Here is a 19,903-nt window from a genome sequence, read left to right as displayed (position 1 = left end):
CCCAACAAGCTTCCATGACGGAGCCGGAATTTGAATCTGGTTCTCCTAGGCTGACAGTACCCCACACTGGCTCTCGGTTCTGGCCCCAACCAACGGGGTCTTCAAGGGGCCACAATCCCTGCAAAGTAACACTGTGCCATTGTTGTTGCATTCTGTACCCATCTCAGAAGCCCCCACAACAACCCTGTAAGGTAAACCACTCCCCCAATAGCAAAGCAACACTGTGCCACTGCTGTTAATCTTGAATTTTGTACTCATCTCAGAAGCCCCCACAACATAATAACATAAGAACAAGCCAGCTGGATCAGACCAGAGTCCATCTAGTCCAGCTCTCTGCTACTCGCAGTGGCCCACCAGGTGCCTTTGGGAGCTCACCTGCAGGAGGTAAAAGCAATGGCCTTCTGCTGCTGTTGCTCCCGATCACCTGGTCTGCAAAGGCATTTGCAATCTCAGATCAAAGAGGATCAAGATTGGTAGCCATAAATCGACTTCTCCTCCATAAATCTGTCCAAGCCCCTTTTAAAGCTATCCAGGTTAGTGGCCATCACCACCCCCTGTAACAACCCTGTAAGGTAAACCACTCCCCCAACAGCAAAGCAACACTGTGCCATTTTTGTGAATCTTGCATTTTGTACCCATCTCACAACAACCCTGTAAGGTAAACCACTTCCCCGATAATGTAGAGGACAGAGAGGGACAGGCCTGCCCAATTCCAGGCCACCTAGGGAGTCTGCCTCCCAGGTGGGCTTATAAATGTTTTAAACAAACACAAAGATCTGTACATCTGCAATCCAGCTACGCCCCACCCAAGGAGGATCCGACATTTTAAAAGCCCGCTCTGGGTTTTGTCGAGAGGAAAACTAACACCGGGAATAATCAAGAATGTTTCCCCCCCCCCCCTTTCCCAAAACCAAGAACACAACACACAGAGAGACAGTGTTTTGTGTTGGTAGCTATGGAACTTCTCCGGGGAGGGGGGTGGATTTTCCTCCTAGGCACATAGGCTCACCTCCACGGCTGACGCCAGCCACTGAATTCAGTTCCACCCTCTTGGCACAACCTGCGTCAGGAGTGAAACCGGAGCTCAAACAGGAGCAAGCCAGCTGCTGGCAGTGGAGCGGAATGGCATGCATGGATTCAGGGAAGGAGGGGGTGTAAGAGGCGCTGGGAGATACAACAGGTTTGTTGGGGCTTCTTGGCGGGGGGCAAGTTGCAAGCCAGCCAGATTCTGGGTGCGAGAAGAGCAAACGCAGGGCAAAAGCCAGTGGGCAGCTGTTGCGCGATTCGCATAAGGATCCCCGAGAGCGGGGTCACGGTCGATTTGCCCTCAAAGCCGACAACTCAATCCAGTCCGCTTGTTTCCAAACTCAGCAGCAGCACCACAACAAACAAACACACGCAGGGTTGCGGTTCAGTTACGGCAATGAGAGGACAAATAGCCGAGCCAAAGGAACCCTGGGTGGCGTCTTGGAACCCTGGCAGCGATATGAAGATAATAACGATGCTCTTTGAAAGTTGGGCACTCCTTATTGGCACATGACTCTTTCGCAGGTCTGGCCACAAGAGGCATTTCCTCCCGGCCAAAAAAAATGGCAAGGTGTTTGTCGCAGGTTGGGATCTTCGGGTCCGATTGTGGAGGGGTTTCCCGGACACGTTCACAGCGGAGAAAATTCTGCCCAGAGCAGCTGCCTTATATCAGTTAACACCACACCACAAATGCTGCAATCACGGTGCTCTCTAACATATACTACCGTGTTTCCCCGAATATAAGACAGTGTCTTATATTAATTTTTGCTCCCAAAGATGTGCTATGTCTAATTTTCAGGGGATGTCTTATTTTTCCTGTGTTCTGTTCGTCGGGCATGCTTCCAAACAAAAACTTTGCTACGTCTTACTTTCGGGGGATGCCTTATATTTCGCACTTCAGCAAAACCTCTACTATGTCTTATTTTTCGGGGATGTCTTATATTAGGGGAAACAGGGTAGCTACATGCTCTGATCACAAAAAGTGCTTTATTATTATACGAAATACCACCATCCCTTTAAGTCTCCAACAGTGTGCAATATACAATGTATGACATGCAGTGCATAATATATTGCAGTCTCTATTGGTTAACTACTTCAGTCTTCTTTGGCAGTTTCTAATAAATATATCCAAAATCTTTAATGGTCCCAGCGTCTTCCACTGTCTTCTGCTTACATTCCAGATATAAACGCCCATTCTGTGCGTATTGTTTGCATCAGACTCATTGATCGCTTATTCTTATCGTTCGTGACAGCTTTCCTGCAGGGAGATCCTTAGACATGCAAAGATTCATTGGCCAATTATGCACTGCTGTCCTGCCCGTGAGTGAGGGTATGTTTCCTACGGGGCGGAGAGTTCATGGCAGACATGTTCTGTGTTTTGGCACAGCCAATCCCAGAAGCTCTGCAGTTAGCAAGAGTGGGGAAACCCCAATATTTTCCCTACCTTTGATTCTGCTCCTTCCTGTCTCCCCCACCCACCCACCCACCCCACGCCTCACAGGCATTTCTGGTGGATCAAAAGCCAGCTTTTGTGAAAAAGACAAAAATACCCCCTTATAACCAGGAAATATCAATATAATGCTCTAATCTCAATATAAAAATTTAAACGTTGGCAATGCAGGAATATCCCAGTAGAAAACAAGATCTATTGGGTCTACCTTCTCTAACAGAGAGCCAAATTATGGATTCTCAGTCCCCCAAAACAACACCAGCATTTATTTCCTTCATTCATACCCTGCGCTTCTCTCCAATGGGGACCCCAAATGACTGACGTTGTTCTTCCCACCCCCATTTTATCATTGCAACAACAATCCTGCGAAGTCAGTCAGGGCTAGGAGAGGCCAGTTCAAGGTCACCCAGTGAGTTTACGTGGCAAAGTGGGGGTTCGAACCGGGATTTCCCGGTTCCTAGTCCGACCCTCTAACCACTACGTCACAATGGCTCTCGGCCACTAAGTCTACCATTTGGTTTTCTTCTATCCTCACGCTTATAGATCCCAGGGTTATAGGGTTGCTATACAGAGGAGGAGGAGGAGGAGTTTGGATTTATATCCCCCTTTTCTCTCCTGTAAGGAGACTTAAAGGGGCTTACAATCTCCTTTCCCTTCCCTCCTCACAACAAAAGCCCTGTGAAGTAGGTAGGACTGAGAGAGCTCCGAAGAACTGTGACTTGCCCTAGGTCACCCAGCTGTGTTGGAGTGCACAAGCTAATCTAGTTCCCCAGATAAGCCTCCACAGCTCAAGTGGCAGAGTGGGGAATCAAACCCGGTTCCCCAGATTAGAGTGCACCTGCTCTTAACCGCTACACCAAGCAGGCAGACAATGCCAAAGCCCCTTTGAAGGTTTCTTGCTTCGAAAAAGTGTCAAACATGCTTTACAGGAACTTAAGAACATAAGAACATAAGAACAAGCCAGCTGGATCAGACCAGAGTCCATCTAGTCCAGCTCTCTGCTACTCGCAGTGGCCCACCAGGTGCCTTTGGGAGCTCACAGGCAGGAGGTGAAAACAATGGCCTTAAGAACATAAGGAAGAGCCTGCTGGATCAGACCAGAGTCCATCTAGTCCAGCTCTCTGCTACTCGCAGTGGCCCACCAGGTGCCTTTGGGAGCTCACAGGCAGGAGGTGAAAGCAATGGCCTTCTGCTGCTGCTGCTCCTGAGGCACCTGGACTGTTAAAGGCATTTGCAATCCTCAGATCAAGGAGGATCAAGATTGGTAGCCATAAATGGAGCTTCTCCTCCATAAATCTGTCCAAGCCCCTTTGAAAGCTATCCAGGTTAGTGGCCATCACCACCTCCTGTGGCAGCATATTCCAAACACCAATCACACGTTGTGTGAAGAAGTGTTTCCTTTTATTAGTCCTAATTCTTCCCCCCAGCATTTTCAATGAATGCCCCTGGTTCTAGTATTGTGAGAAAGAGAGAAAAATTTCTCTCTGTCAACATTTTCTACCCCATGCATAATTTTATAGACTTCAATCATATCCCCCCTCAGACGTCTCCTCTCCAAACTAAAGAGTCCCAAACGCTGCAGCCTCTCCTCATAGGGAAGGTGCTCCAGTCCCTCAACTTGGATCAGCACCTATCGAAAGTCAAATTCAAGTATCAGATTGGATGGACGAACCTGTTTAATTCCGTCCCCCTTTTCCAATGAGCCACTCTAAGACAAATCAGCCATCCACTACCTTTAAACTTCAACTCACAAGAGAAAAGTATATGTCATCAATAAAATATTTCTCCCCCCCCCCTCCCGCCCCCCGTTACATTAAGTTAAATTAGACCCTATCGAGAGAGGTTTGGAAAAGTTTGGGGCCGGGGTAACCACAACATTCTTGCGCTCTGAGCCCGCGGGCCCTGGAGTAATAGGATCCAGATGGATCTAGGAGCGGGAGATGTCACACTTAACGAATCCCCGAGGTTTGCAAAGGAATGCCGAGGGGAAGTCAAAATCCCACCCACCCCTTCCCCGAAATCTGGCTCCCCCAACATTTCTGCTGATCACATCTTGGGACCGTGATCTCAGGAACTCCTGGACAAAAGTTCCCAGCTCAGCAAAAATTTACAGCTGCTCCAAAAACACACGTAAGGTAAGAAAATATAAGACTGTGGGAAGAACGTTGCCGGATTGGACCAGGGGTCCATCTATTCCAGCACCCGGATCCACACAGTGGCCAACCAGTTTTTCTAAGCACCAACAACAGGGCATAGAGGCTGAAGCCTTCTGATGTCACTTCCTGGCATTGATAGAATCATAGAGTTGGAAGAGACCCCCAAGGGCCATCAAGTCCAACCCCCTGCAATGCAGGAACACATAACCAAAGCACTCCCGACGTATGTTCATCCAGCCTGTGTTTAAAAACCTCCAAAGGGGGAGACACCACCCCACTCCAAAGTAGTGCATTCCACTGTCCAACAGCCCTGACTGTCAGGAAGTTTTTCCTGATGTTTAGGTGGAATCTCTTTTCCTTCACCTTCAACCCATGACTCCCGGTCCTAGTCTCTGGAGCAGCAGAAAACAATCTTGCTCCCTCACCAACAAGGCATCCCTTCCAATATCTAAACATGGCTATCAGGTCACCTCTTCACCTTCTCTTCACCAAACTGAACATCCCCAGCCGCCTAAGTCTCTCCTCATAGGACCGTGGTGGCGAACCTTTGGCACCACTGTCGTAGGGCATGGATTCCAGACCTTTGACCATTTTGGTCGCCCTCCTCTGGACCCGTTCCAGCTTGTCACTATCCTTCCTGAATTGCGCTGCCTAGAACTGCACACAATATTCCAGGTGAGGTCTAACCGATGCAGAATAGAGAGGTACAATTACATCCCTCAATCTAGACACTCTGCCACTTAAGCTGTGGAGGCTTATCTGGTGAACCAAATGAGCTTGTGCACTCCAACACATGCCAGCTGGGTGACCTTGGGCTAGTAGTCACAGTTCTTCGGAGCTCTCTCAGCCCCACCCACCTCACAGGGTATTTGTTGTGGAGGGCGGGGAAAGGAAAGGAGATTGTAAGCCCCTTTGAGTCTCCTTACAGGAGAGAAAGGGGGGATATAAATCTAACTCTTCTTCTCCTTCAGTGCCTCCAAACCTCTCGCTAAAGGCCTGCCACCCTGAAGGCTGATAATTTGGAGGATAAAAGAATGGCAGGGTAGAACAATCAGATAACCGAATGCCCCGTTCATCTTGCAATTAAAAATTGGTAGTTTTTTTTTACTGTTGGAAAGGGATTTGGGAGAGGAAGGGGGAGATAACAGGGGGGAACTCGCTTGGATCAGGTCACCCCCCCCCCCCCAGATACTAAGAAGGCAGGAGAGACTTCCGGTCACCCACACATAACACCCTTTTGCTGTGCAGCTGCAGAAAACTGTTTTATACTGTTGCTTTATTTGGTGCCTACGAAACGTCTGGCCGGGCAGCCAATGGGGAAAAAGCCATCAACAGGAAACGCCGGCTGAGTTTTGAATTAAACAGGCAATGCTCCGGGGAAACCCGACAGGTTTCTGGAAAGGTGTTTTTTCAGAAGGAGCCGAGTTTGCCCCCACGCTTCTCGGCCTCTCGAGGGTTTCAAAAACAAAACCAGGGTGGAGAAATCTGACAAGCCCGTTCTAACCTTCCATGTCTCGCGCCCGGCAAGACTGGCAACGCACATCAGAGAATGTGGCGTGCAGACACCCAAACGCTTTCCAGGAATTCGGCGCTTTAAAGGGCAAACAGTCCGCGATTACGCCAGCGTTTCTCAAAAGTCTCTGAACTCAGAGCCAGCCGGCCTGATCGCAGCCTCTCCTCCGCCTGACTTAGCATTCGTTCTGGAAGCAAAATAAAAACCATGTCAGCCAGCTGTTTGGCCAGGGAATGCCCGGAAATCTCCTTTGGGAAACAGCCACGCACAGGAGAAAGAATCTCAGATTACGCTGAGACGGAAGCATGGCGGAACATCCTCTTGGATGTTGCAAGAATGCTTGCAGGTACCCAAGCAGGGCAAAGACGGGTGGTTTTGCAACAGTCCAAGGTGACAACCAGATATTTCTTGGCCCTTCCTCCCCTAGCCACAAAGAAAGGGAGTTTCTTGGAGGGCCTTCTGCCCCGAACGGCGGCAGGGATCCCCGCCCCGTTTCCCCCATCGCTCTGGCGATGTGTCCCTGCTGACACATCAAGACGGCACTTTTGCATCACCAGTTCTTGCTCCTTACTCATCACGGTATTAATAGAACCATTCGCCGATGGCTCGAGCCACCAATGTTACCAAAACAACGCCAACTCGAGGTGGGGGCAATGCCAAAAAGGTTCTGGTGCATCACGGCTGCCAACCGAGGAATGGGCAACCCCAGGATCTAAGGCCCCTCCCACACACACAGAATAAAGCACATTCAGTCCCCTTTCACCATTGTTGGCAAGTGGGTTTTGCTATTCCCCACAGTAAAATCCAGCTTCAAAGTGCATTGGAAGTGGATTGAAAGCGCATTATTCTGCATGTACAGAAAGGACCTAGGAGAGCAAGGGTCAAACGCTTTACTCCAACGTCACAGCACTATTGGCAACAGCAATGAGCTTACGTTGGCCCGATGACTGGTGTGCTTTCTGGAGCAAAACAACTGGACCCGACTTTCCCGTTCAGAAGGAATGACCGCTTACTGGGGTTTGTGCACTGGTATAAAGAAATCGTCCGGTGTGGTTGTTAGATTGGAAACATACTCCCATACCCCAATTTTCGTGTCAGCGTTGTACCAGCTTAGACAATGCTTGGTTCGTTTCCACACCGCATTCACAAAAGACCCCTCTGCACATGCAGAATAATGCATTTTCAATCCACTTGCAATGCACTTTGCAGCTGGATTTTACTGTGTGGAATAGCCAGACCCACTTGCAAACAATGGCGAAAGCGGATTGAAAGTGCCTCATTCTGCATGTGCAGAAGGGGCCAAAGTGCTGGGGAGAGCCTTCCAGACTCCAAAAGGGTTGAGGCCCAGCGTGTTCGACGGACCACCTCAGAACATCTGGACAACGACCCTTGTGGAACATCTGGACACCTGGCCCTTGTTGACATAGATAAGACTGCAATCTGATCGGGCTCCGAAAAATCTCCCCGCGCCTCCTTCCAGAGATCGGAATCGATGATTCGCGCTTTGACTTCGGAGGCTGTGCGACTCCACTGCAGGTGTTTGACGATGGAGAACTAATATAATAGAAGAAGGAGAAGGAGAAGGAGGAGGAGGAGGAGGAGGAGTTGGATTTATATCCCCCCTTTCTCTCCTGTAAGGAGACTCAAAGGGATTTACAAACTCCTTTCCCTTCCCCTCTCACAACAAACACCCTGTGAGGTAGGTGGGGCTGAGAGAGCTCAGAAGAACTGTCACTAGCTAAGGGTCACCCAGCTGGCATGTGTTGGGAGTGCACAGGCTAATGTGAATTCCCCAGATAACCCTCCACAGCTCAGGCGGCAGAGTGGGGGAATCAAACCCAGTTCCTCCAGATTAGAGTGCACCTGCTCTTAACCACTACGCCACTGCTGCTCAGGATGCTCAGCTTGGGAAAGACAGCAGGTGAGGAAGAAAAAATGCCACATCAGCAGGAAATCCACCCAGGATTCTTCTTGCCTACCTGAGTTCCTAGTTCCTGTATTGCTAACTCTAGCTGAATGGAAGCCCATCTCTGCTTCCTGCCACAGACTCACTCCTCTGAAATGCCCTCGGACAGAATTCCTTGGCCGTGATGTTATTTTGAGGATGGCCCAGGAAGGCTTCAAGGCATACCTGGCTTCCTCTTTGCCTATTGTTTGCAATCCCCGGCGCTTTAATCTTTGGGAGGGTGTGGGCCGGTTGCCCAAGGAGCCTCCAAGATATTCCACAACCGGGGACTCTGACAAAAGCATCTCCGCTCTCCCCGATTGCGACGTGTCTTCCACCTCTGCAGCTTATTTCGATGTGGCCCAATTTCCAGTTTCGGAGAATGGCTCTGAGCAACCACGATTGGGGGGTTTCTGCTCTTTTGCTTCCCTGGGGGAAGCTACCATATCCCCAATAAATTAGCGACAAATCTACCATTTCCCCCTTGATGACCAAAATTCGGACAGCGTAATTTGCAATGCCTTATAGCATTTCAGCCCCTATCAGCCGTTACTTTCAAGTACAATAAGAACAGGTGTTTTTCACTGAAGCTTTTAGGAGCAGCAGTGGCGTAGGAGGTTAAGAGCTCATGTATCTAATCTGGAGGAACCGGGTTTGATTCCCAGCTCTGCCACCTGAGCTGTGGAGGCTTATCTGGGGAATTCAGATTAGCCTGTACACTCCCACACACGCCAGCTGGGTGACCTTGGGCTAGTCACAGCTTCTCGGAGCTCTCTCAGCCCCACCCACCTCACAGGGTGTTTGTTGTGAGGGGGGAAGGGCAAGGAGATTGGAAGCCCCTGTGAGTCTCCTGCAGGAGAGAAAGGGGGGATATAAATCCAAACTCTTCTTCCTCTTCTTCTTCTTCTACCGATAATTAAAACATATCCCTCAAATCAACAACCATCTCTCCATCCTCGCAACGAATGTGCAAGGCAGGCCTAGCTAAGAGGGAATGCGCCTGGTGTTTTATAACACTGTTGTTTTAATTTTGGTATGGTTTTATTTCAGATGTTTTTAATAGATGGTATTGATTTTGTCGTGACCCGCCCTGGGCCCCGTGGGGATAGGGCGGGATATAAATGTGAAATATAAACTGACATCCAGATTCATGCAAACAAGCTTCCGTAGCAGGGGGGGATTGAACCCAGATATGGTAACCACTACACCCCGCTCCCTCACATACCAGGGCCCTCACTGGCCTTCCAAGGCACCCGCCCTTCAGTGGCAGTACCGTTTCCCTTTTAAGAAGCACATCAGCTTGTCTTGGGCCCAGGAAGTTGGCCTTGGCATACAAATTCAGGCATGTGAATCAGCTTCTCCATTCAGAAAGGTGCTGATTCATAACAGGCCGGCAGACAGGAAATGCAAGCCCAGATTTTCTCAAAGTCGAAAACACACACAGGGAAAGAGAACTCCGTCGAAAGAAAATCCGGTTTACATGGTTTACATGGCACACGGCCACCTGGCTTCCTGTACGCCACCATGCAGGGCAGAGTCCCTCAACAGTCAAACCGAGGTTTGGCAAAAGGGAATGGCCAACTGTGGCCTTCTGCAGGACTACCCAGCGTGGTATAGTGGTTAAGAGCAGCCGCACTCTAATCTGGAGAACCAGGTTTGATTCCCCACTCTGCCACTTGAGCTGTGGAGGCTTATCTAGGGAACCAGATTAGCTTGTGCACTCCAACACACGCCAGCTGAGTGACCTTGGGCTATTCGCAGTTCTTCGGAGCTCTCTCAGCCCCACCTACCTCACAGGGGGTTTGTTGTGAGCGGGGAAGGGAAAGGAGATTGTAAGCCCCTTTAAGTCTCCTTACAGGACAGAAAGGGGGGATATAAACCCAAACTCTTCTTCTTCTACTCACACCCCCCCCAAAGTCCTTGCCCGACTAACACAATTGGCTCAATATCAACAAAAAGGGGGGCGTTTCTTCAGATTTCCTTCCTCGCTGATGCGCACACTAAGCTTTTTAAGTCAAATAAATGATTGTTATTTATTCGTGGCAGCAGGCAAAAACTGTGCTTGCACATGGATAAAGCACACTGTCCATGCGCGCCATGTTCCCAAGCAATGAAAACCTAGAAGGTTCTACTTCCTTTTTAGGGCACTGTATGCTCAAACAATGTCCTTTCAATATCGCAATTATGACATGCAGAGAATACCGGGGCAATTCCCAGTAAACGCTCCCCTGCCGCTGCTGAATCATAACCAGTTGTGAGATTATTTTCCAGAGGTGCTTGAAAACTCTCTTACTGGACTTTGCAAAAAAAAAAAAAGACCTTTGTCCTAAGAAACGTTTTTGTTTTATAAGTAACTATTTTGGCGTTCCTTAAAAAAAAAATAAGTGCATGAGGTGCCCTGAACTGGAGATGGCAGGAGGTTATAGTTATCCCTTCCACGCTGCGGTTTCAATATATTGCAGGGCGCCATTAGAAAATAAATTGGATTTTTTTTTAAAAAAAAAAAAGGTTTTGTGGAAGCCACAGATGGCATGCCAAGGCCAGCTTATTCTCTGGTATGAAGGAAGGGCCAAAAAATATTTACGCAGATTTCCTGCACCCATAATCTCCACCCCCAATGTGGAAGGCATAACGCCATGGTGGCGCACCTTTGGCACTCCAGATGTTATGGACTACAATTCCCATCAGCCCCTGCCAGCATGGCCAATTGGGAATTGTAGTCCATAACATCTGGAGTGCCAAAGGTTCGCCACCACTGGCATAACTATTGACATGCAAAATCTATTTTTGAGTATAGCCCGGTTGTTGGTTAGAGGGTTTTTTTTCTATGGGATCTCCTTGTCCCCAAAAAGCACCTTTCTGTCTGAGCAGCCAAGGGCAGCTGGCTAAAAACTCAGGTTCTCGTGAGGGCAACCAAGATGCTCAAGTGTGTGTGTGTGTGTGTGTGTTTTAAGTTCCTTCAGGCAGCCACCTCATCAAACCGACTCACCTGCCAAAGCACCCGGCAAACACATGATGGTGTCCACAAGGCATCTGGCAGCTCCCTCGCCTGCTGCTGACTCGCCGGTCCTGGGTGCAAAAGATGCCAGGCAGACATAAGCAGCCAGGGGGCTTCGATGCGTTTGGCGGGAAAGCCAGAAAGGCACACCCGGGCTGTGGGGTGCGAAGAATTGATTTTGAGGGAGGAAAGGGAGACGTGCCAGAAAGCAGGAAACGTGATGCTTTTAGACATACTTCTTTTCTCCAAGGCAGTTTGTCAACATGGCGCCCCAGGGCGCTGAGGTGGCAAATGATGAATTTCCTGCCAGCCATTTTCTTCTTCCCCAAAACAAAGGACCAGTCTTCGTTTTCTTCCATCTGCTTCAGAAAGGCCTTAAATTCACAGCTTCAGAAGGGCCTTAAATTTACAGGGAACGCCTGCCGCCCTCGCAGGAGGAAATTTGGACCTCTGTGGCGGCCATGTTGACGGGGTGCCCACAACCTTTTCCGGAAGTCCACCTGCCAAGGTGAATATGACCAGCCACTTGCTAGGTAGAGATTCCAGGTAGCCACAGTGCTCCCAAAACAACCCAGATGTGACATCCAGATGTGAAAACCTTGTCTTCAAACCAACCAAAACGACACCACGCCAGGACGGGAGCTTCTGAGTTCTCCAGAACTGTTCGGGATGCTTACGAGTAAAGATTACCTCACGTTTTGTGGTGGCAGCGTGGTGTAGCGGTTAACAGCAGTGAAACAGAGAACCAGGTTCGATTCCCTACTCCTCCACATAAGCGCTCTGATTTGGGTCGGTTTCCCCGTTCTTGGACATGAAGCCTGCTGGATGGATTTGGCCTAGTCATGGTTCTCTCAGTCCCATCTACCTCACAAGGTGTCCGTTGTGGGGAGAGGAAGGGAAATGGGGTTTGTCAGCCGCCTTGAGGCTCCTTCTGGTTGGGAAAAGCGGGGTATAAATCCAAACTCTTCCTCTTTTTCAGGGAATTGTGAATTCCTGCCTGGCGTGTGACAGGGATTTGGTGACCCGATTTTAACATGTTGTCTTCTCAGAAAGTCAAATGTGGAATCTGATTCCAACCCCACCCAGGGCTTACAAGCAAGCATTTTAAACAGAATACAGAACGAAAAAGATCTCAGGATCTTTGCCTGAAATCTCACTTTATTTAACCCCCCCCCCCCCCAAACAGCCCCCCTGAGGAAAAGCTTGTACAGTGGAACCTCGGTTTCTGTTGGTAATCCGTCCAAAAAGAATTGATGAAAACCGAAGCAAACTTTTCCATAGGAATATGTAAATCCAATTAATCTGTTCTAGGCACTCCAAAAAACATACCCAAAACACATTTTTTTGGTGAATAAACATAGTGTTTAATGCAGAAATCTGTAACAAACAATAGCACTAGGACCAGCTTCAGAGCCAGTGGGCCAATGTCGCACCAGAAAAGCTGTCCAAAGAGGTCTGTTTCTGACGCCTCTTTAAGATTTGTCTGAAATGGGGCAAGACATTGTCATTAAACAAGTTGCAGACACGGCCTGCGACAGCTTTGTCCATTTGATTTTTCTCCACAAACCCCTGCACCAGTGGTGGGATTCAGCAAGTTTGCACCACTTCGGCAGAACCGGTTGTTAAAATGGCGCTTGTAAACAACCAGTTGTTAAATTATTTGAATCCCACCACCGGAACCGGTTGTTAAATTATTTGAATCCCACCACTGCCCTGCACCTTACTGAAAATCGATGAAAACTGAGGCAAATCGATGAAAACCGAGACAATTTTTTCACTGAAAAAAACGATGAAAACCAAAACCGAAGAAAACCGAAGGCTACGAAAACTGAGGTTCCACTGTATATTGTTCGGTGCCATTTTGGTAGGCCTTTACCAGATGTAAATATGAGTCATAACAAATGGCCGCCTATATTAACCCCTACCAGAGATCCCAGCAGATTTACAGTGAGATCCTAGTTTATGTTTACTTAGAAAGAAGTGCTATTTAATTCAGTGGACCTACTCCCTTGCAAGGGTGTCTAGGACAATGTTAGATTGCGAAATCCTAATTTATGGTTGCCTAGAAAGAAGTGCTGTTGAATTCAATGGATCTACTCCCTAGAAAGGGTGTTTAGGACAACGACGTTAGATTGCAAAATGTTCCTGTCTACTCCCATTTTTTGAAAGAAAGAAAAAAAATGAATGTTTCTTTTATCCTGCCAGTAGTCAACAATATTTTATTCTGCATCTCTAAGTGACTTGCAGCATCCCATTCAAGAAGGGTTACTACCAGTGGTGGGATTCAAATAATTTAACAACTGGTTGTTTACAAGCACTATTTTTAACAATCGATTCTGCCGAAGTGGTGCGAACCTGCTGAATCCCAACACTGGTTACTACTACCAATGTGCCAAAAGGGAAGCAGGGAACGACAGACATCCAAATTTGGGCTGAAAAACAATATTACAGTCTAAATCCAATCCTGTGCTCTGGAGTCAGCCAATATTTCAAATACTTCTGGCCAAAATTTATTCAAGCCAAAGCGGCAGTTCAATCAAATCTACGCTGGCTGACTTAATTTGTTTTGTTAAATATGCTTTCCAGCAAAAAAAAAAAAGTTATTTTAACAGATTGCTGTAGCAGCTTTTGAAGGATCGTTTTTATCCATTCGGCCACAGACATGAAGTCCAGCAAAATCAGTTTTAATATGTGCCTTGTTTTCAGGCAAAAGAGTTTCTATTGAGGCCGAAGAGGATCAAGTTGCCAATTTTCCAGCCATCAAAACGCTCTGCCAATACCTCATTAACTTCAAGGGACTTCGGAGAGTATAACTTGACAGTCTCGTCATATCTTGGAAGGTAAGCAGGGTCAGCACTGGTTAGTATTTGGATGGGAAACCACCAATTTATTTTATTTTATTGGATTTATATCCCGCCCTCTCCCCGTTACTACACAGAGACAGGCAGTGACCAACCAGCTCTGAACATCTCTTTCCTTGAAAAGAAGAAGAAGAAGAAGAAGAGTTTGGATATATGTCCCCCCTTTCTCTCCTATAGGAGACTCAAAGGGGCTGACAATCTCCTTTCCCTTCCCCGCCTCACAAAAAAACACCCTGTGAGGCAGGTGGAGCTGAGAGAGCTCAGAAGAGCTGTGACTAGCCCAAGGTCACCCAGCTGGCGTGTGTGGGAGTGCACAGGCTAATCTGAATTCCGCAGATTCTGCACAGCTCAAGCGGCAGAGCAGGGAATCAAACCCGGTTCCACCAGATTAGAATGCACCTGCTCTTAACCACTACGCCATGGGGCCGCCATAAGTCAGCTGCAGGTTGACAGCACAACAAAAATATAACAAAATTGGGATTTAGACAGTGGTGGGATTCAGCAGGTTCACACCACTTCGGCAGAACCGGTTGTTAACATGGTGCTTGTAAACAACCAGTTGTTAAATTATTTTAACCCCACTCGCCGGAAACGGTTAGTTAATTAATAACCGGCAGTCAGAAGTATAGCATTCTTTTCTTCTCGATGTTTTTTGCATCTGTGGCTGGCATCCTTCAGAGAATCTTCTAATCCATCTGATCCAGATGCCAGCCACGGATGCGGGCGAAACGTCAGGAGAGAATGCTGCTAGAACACGGCCACGCAGCCCGGAAACCACACAGCACCCCAGTGATTCCGGCCGTGAAAGCCTTCGACAACAGGTTGTTAAATCATTTGAATCGCACCACTGGCTTTAGACAACCCTGCACACCACTGCATACAAACAGTATCCAGATCATTTTGGAACACACAGTCAATGGATGCAAGAATTTCCATTTCACACATCACTTCCTTTTTATCGTGGTGCACCTATCCTGCTTTTCAGCCCAGAAACTCAGGACTGGGTACGCAGGACCCCTGAGCGTTCTCCCATCCAAACATCAAGCCCCCTCCCCCGTCACGCTGCCCACATGAGCGTAGATGCTCACAAGTGTAAACTGTCCAAGGCAGAATTATAAATTATAAGACAAACATGGAATTACCAATCCATTATCAATCGAGTTATTTATATCCTGTTTTCGCCCTGGTCCTTAACGCTTCAATTATGTCACCCAGCGTTCAAAAACATTTTAGGTATAATTTCCAGCATTTAAGGCAGCCCAATTCAGGTGGAGGAGGGCGGAAGGGCTATGCTGTTTGCCCCCTCTGCCGGTGGAGGGAGAGGGCAAAGATGCTGGTATCCAGGCGCCCCATATCTCCACGGCAGCGAAACCCAGAAGTGGCTGCTGCCACGCAGCAGCTGGTGATCCAAATGGACAGAAACTGGGGAAAGGGTTCCCGGCTGGAACTAACTTTCGGGCCGGCTTCCTGCGCTTTGAGCCGAACAATTACCTGCCAGGCCTTCAGACTTGTGCCATGTACAGAGCCAAAAAAATTTCCAGTTCCACCATAGTGCATTTAAAGATACAGGCTTTCTAAAGAATCAAAAACATGCATACATAAGGGGATAGAACAGTGGTTCTCAACCTTCCTAATGCCGCGACCCTTTAATACAGTTCCTCATGTTGTGGTGACCCCCAACCCTCACATTTAATCCATTTTACAGATGGGGAACACTGATGCAGAGAGTCTTAGGCGACCCCTGTGAAAGGGCCGTTCGACCCCCAAAGGGGTCCCGACCCCCAGGTTGAGAACCACTGGGATAGAAGCAGAAGTGCTTGCAGCCATTAGTCACTGCTGGCCAGAAACCAGGCTTGCAGATAAGTCTGTAAAAGTTACTAGTCCATAAACACATTTTACATGCCTGCCTGCCCACTATATGCATGCTTTGAAAAACAGCCGCCTGCCCACACATACCACACGGAGGCACAGTGAAGGGCTTGAAAAGAAAGAAGCCAACCCCAGAACAAATTATCCTCCAATCTGCAAGCAGGGTACTAACCTGGTCACCTGGGGGGATAGCCTGATTCATCATAGGTGATCACACAAGGGGGCTTACAGCAGACCATACATGCAAATGGTCAAAGTACCCAAGCCATGAGACATCACTTAATATCTGACACCCCATCTCCTTGCCAGTTACATAAGTGCCAATTACTCTGTTATGCTTAACTATGCCAACAATGTACAGCTCATACTTCAGCGGTGATTACCCAAGTAGTAAACTTAAAAGGATTTCCCAGTCTTTGATGTGAAAAATAAAAGAAGCATGAAACATGTTTGCTCTAATCTTAATCTCAAACAAGAGACATGCTCCTCCAAATAAATTTTTAAAAAATGGTTTAATCAAAATTGAGCACATCTACCGCTTGTCAGCAGTGTTTGAAAATTAGCAGGAGAAAAGTTCTGCGTTTAAACATCTCAGTAGAAAGACATTCTCCTTCCAAGGTAGTTGCAAATAGCAAACATTTCCTTTATCACTTCCCTTTAAAACCACACAAAGGTTCCCAGCTTGAGAAATCCAGGAAACTGTAGTTGTGCCGGAAAGAGGTTAAGATGTCTAATAAAAGAATCTGAAGCAAAACTACAGTTCCCATGGTTCTTTGCATGCGTGGGGGGAGGAAAGCAAGTCATTAAATCCATTTCAGACTATTTGCAAGTTGTCATAGTGGTACCTTAACATGACATCACAACCATATCAAACAGACCAGTATTGCTAGCTGAGTTCGCAAGGCACAGCAGACCACTGAATTGCCTTCATTAAACATTTTGTAAGGTTGATTTTTTAAAAAATGGAGTGGAGCTGACCCCCTCCCCAATTTAAAAACACAATATCATTCTTATCGTCCACATCTGAACACTAATAAAAAGTTTGAGGGTGTTTTTTTTCATGCAATGGTTTTGATCAAGCTTCCACACCGGACCATCTGAACAAAATTCTGCAGGGATTCCTTGTTAGTTTAGGGGGAAATATCCAGTCAGCATCTTATGAAACCCCCAAACTTGCTTAATTGCCACACAAACATCAGTCAAAGTCATGTATTCTTTGCTGCTTGGGTCAGTACAGCAAAACAGAGTCGCCGGCTGGCCAGGAATTTAAATCCACGTTTTGAAAGTCAGCATCCTTTTTCCCAGAACCACGTGCATCCCAAAAATCTCACCAACCTAAGTAAGATCTGCTGAGCCGGATCAGCATTCCCATACCTCCAGATGCCCACACACAAAGGGTGTTGGTGTCCATCACCTGACATTCAAGGGTACATGACTCCTACACATGGAAGCTCCATTTAGGTTTCATGCTCGACAGAGCTTTGCAAGGAGCTAGCTAAAACGTGCGGGTTGACCTTGCAACGCTGTTTTTAAAACTAACACCCTCCCCCAAAAAAGTCTCAAACTTTTTAAAGAAGTACCACAGCTATCCTAGCCTGTTTGCTTACAATCCATTGCTTTATAACTCACAGCCCTCCAGATATTATGGACTACAGTTCCCATCATCTCCTGCCAGCTGGGAACTGTAGTCCATAACATCTGGAGGGCCGCGAGTTTGACACCTGTGCTTTACACAGAGAGGTGCTAAAACGGCTGGCTAACTCCCCCAATACCAGGAGAGATGGTGTCTTGTGAGGATAAAATGACAGTAACACCGCTCAGCCATCTGTGATTTGTAAAAGCCCAGTACACACCAGATCGCTCCTCAGAGAATTTCGTGACACCTGAACAACAACCGGGTCGGGCTAGATGACCCCTAGGGATCCCAATGCAACAAACAAACCCGTGCTCAGGTGGAAAACCGGAGCCTCCCAGCCTGATCTCTTGACCCTGAGGGCTGATTTTTTTAAGTCTCCTGTGCAAGAGAGCCGCTCCAAGCCTAGCTGGAGGCCAAGCCCCGAGGCGCTCACATTAGGGGAAGGGCAAACTCTTGCAGGAAGGCGGGAGCCAAAGGGGGGGGGGGGTCCAATTGGACCTCATGCATATAAAACGTTGCAATCATCCCTCTGAAAACCCTCCTCTCTTGTAGCCCCCAGATCCCCCCCACTTACCTTTGGGGAGGGACATGGCTGGGCCTCGATCCCGCCAGGGAGCCCCGCACGTCCGTGCCAATCGCGCGCCGTCCGGGCATGTCCGGATCGCCCGGCGCGACACCTGGCCCGGAGCCCCGCCCCGCCCGACCTTCCCTCGGCTCTCATAGGCCGGCGCTCCCCGAGGAGGCGTGGCCTTCCCAAGACTGGCTCCGCCCTCCCCGACGCCTCGCAGGCTCAGGTGGCGCGGAAGGAAATGTCACCTGCAGAGCGCGTGGAGCTAAGAGAATCCCTCGTGACTGTCAGCCTCCGGGTGTCACAGGACTCTTCGTCGGTCTGCGAAAGGGAGAGCGTGGGACTTGTGTCGGTGTCTCTGCGTTGCTGGCTGCCCTCCTTTCCCCCTTTTTTCCTAGCAAGCTGCCAATCCCAGAGGCTGTTGCAGCCCGAGTGGCCAAGAATCTTGTGCCACCCTGAAGCCTGTTCATTTTGTACTTTATTCATTCTGTTAAATTTAATAACCTGCACTTTCCTGTCAATCTCAGGGGGGCTCGCCCACATTATCTTAAAACGTTCAACACACACAGTTTCAGTAGAATAACATTAAACATTGAAATAAAACGTTGAAATAAAACATTAACTATGAAAACATTAAAATAGAACAATAGAACAAAATGTTAACTGTTAAAACACAGTCAAACGCATTAAAGCAATAAAGATGATTGGGTATCCAAACCCCCAGGTATAGCCTGAGATTGATCCTCACTACATCCCATCATATACACAATGCTTGTCTAACAGGATTGGAAAAAGGGGTGCAGAAAAAAATGGGGGGCAAACAAGAATCAGGCCTGCTGAATCAAACCACTGACACCCCTCCCCATGATGTAAAATCTACAAGCACCTCTCCACCAATTGCAACTGATATTCAGGTATATTGCCTCTGAATGTGGAGGTTCCATTAGTTGTTACTACAAATGGCCACTGGTGGGTTTATTTATTTCTATTCCGCACAGCTTCAAAGTGCATTGAAAGTGGATTGTAAGTGCATTATTCTGCATGTGCAGAAGGGGCATTTCTTTATTTATTACATTTTTACCCCGCCAATCTCCCGAAGGACTCAGGACAGCTTACAAATAAAAGCATATAAAAACAATACAATAGAATAAATAATATCAAAATATAGACATTATAATCATTAGAATTAGAATTAAAATTATATTATAATGGCCACTGTACTATTATATAGTACATCGTACCACTCATGATAAGGCTGTCTTTTCAAAAAATAAATGAATGTAAAGAATTTTATTCGGGGGATGGAGGGGGGTGACACGCCGGCAGAGTTGAGCTAGCCAGTTTTCAGATTTTTGACACACCCATCCCAAAAGGTTCACCATTACTGCCCTAGAGAAAATGACTGTTTTGGACTCTATGGTATTATACATGACAGAGATTCTCCCTTTCTTAAACCATACCCTGCCCAGACACCACCCCAAATCTTCTAGAATTGCCCAGCCCAGAGATAGCAACCATATAGGCCCAAGTGCAGCTTTGAAAGGGACACTAAAGGCCCTTCCGCACATGCAGAATAATGCACTTTCAGTCCACTGAGCCCTGCAGGGGAGGACGGTTTACAAATTTAATGAAATAATTGAATAAATAAATGCACTTTGAAGCTGGATTTTACTGTGCAGAATTGCCAGATCCAACTGGAAAAAAAGTTTGAAAGTGGATTGAATGTGCATTATTCTGCATGTGTGGAAAGGGCCTTGGAGCTCAGCTGTAATACCGGGAATCTCCAGACTCTGCCAAGTGCATCGTAGATCTCTTTGGCCCCTTCCTCACATTACGCAGAATAATGCGCTTTTCTCAAAACCACTTTCAGCAACTGTTTGC

General features: G+C 47.6%; 1 protein-coding gene across 1 annotated transcript in view; it reads right to left on the bottom strand.

Moving 5' to 3' along the window:
- The window catches only part of MAP2K3 (mitogen-activated protein kinase kinase 3), a 50,137-nt gene extending 32,003 nt beyond the window's left edge, over positions 1 to 18,134 (bottom strand). Inside the window, exon 1 of the mRNA XM_048494799.1 lies at positions 18,029 to 18,134. Coding sequence (XP_048350756.1) covers positions 18,029 to 18,044 — 16 coding nt within the window. The 5' untranslated portion in view covers positions 18,045 to 18,134. The remainder of the gene's footprint in view (positions 1 to 18,028) is intronic.
- Positions 18,135 to 19,903: the final 1,769 nt, after the last annotated feature.

This window comes from Sphaerodactylus townsendi, linkage group LG04 (assembly GCF_021028975.2).
Source record: "Sphaerodactylus townsendi isolate TG3544 linkage group LG04, MPM_Stown_v2.3, whole genome shotgun sequence".
Lineage (NCBI taxonomy): Eukaryota > Metazoa > Chordata > Lepidosauria > Squamata > Sphaerodactylidae > Sphaerodactylus > Sphaerodactylus townsendi.
The sequence above is the reverse complement of the archived record's forward strand: the minus strand, read 5'-3'. Positions and strand labels throughout refer to the sequence as shown.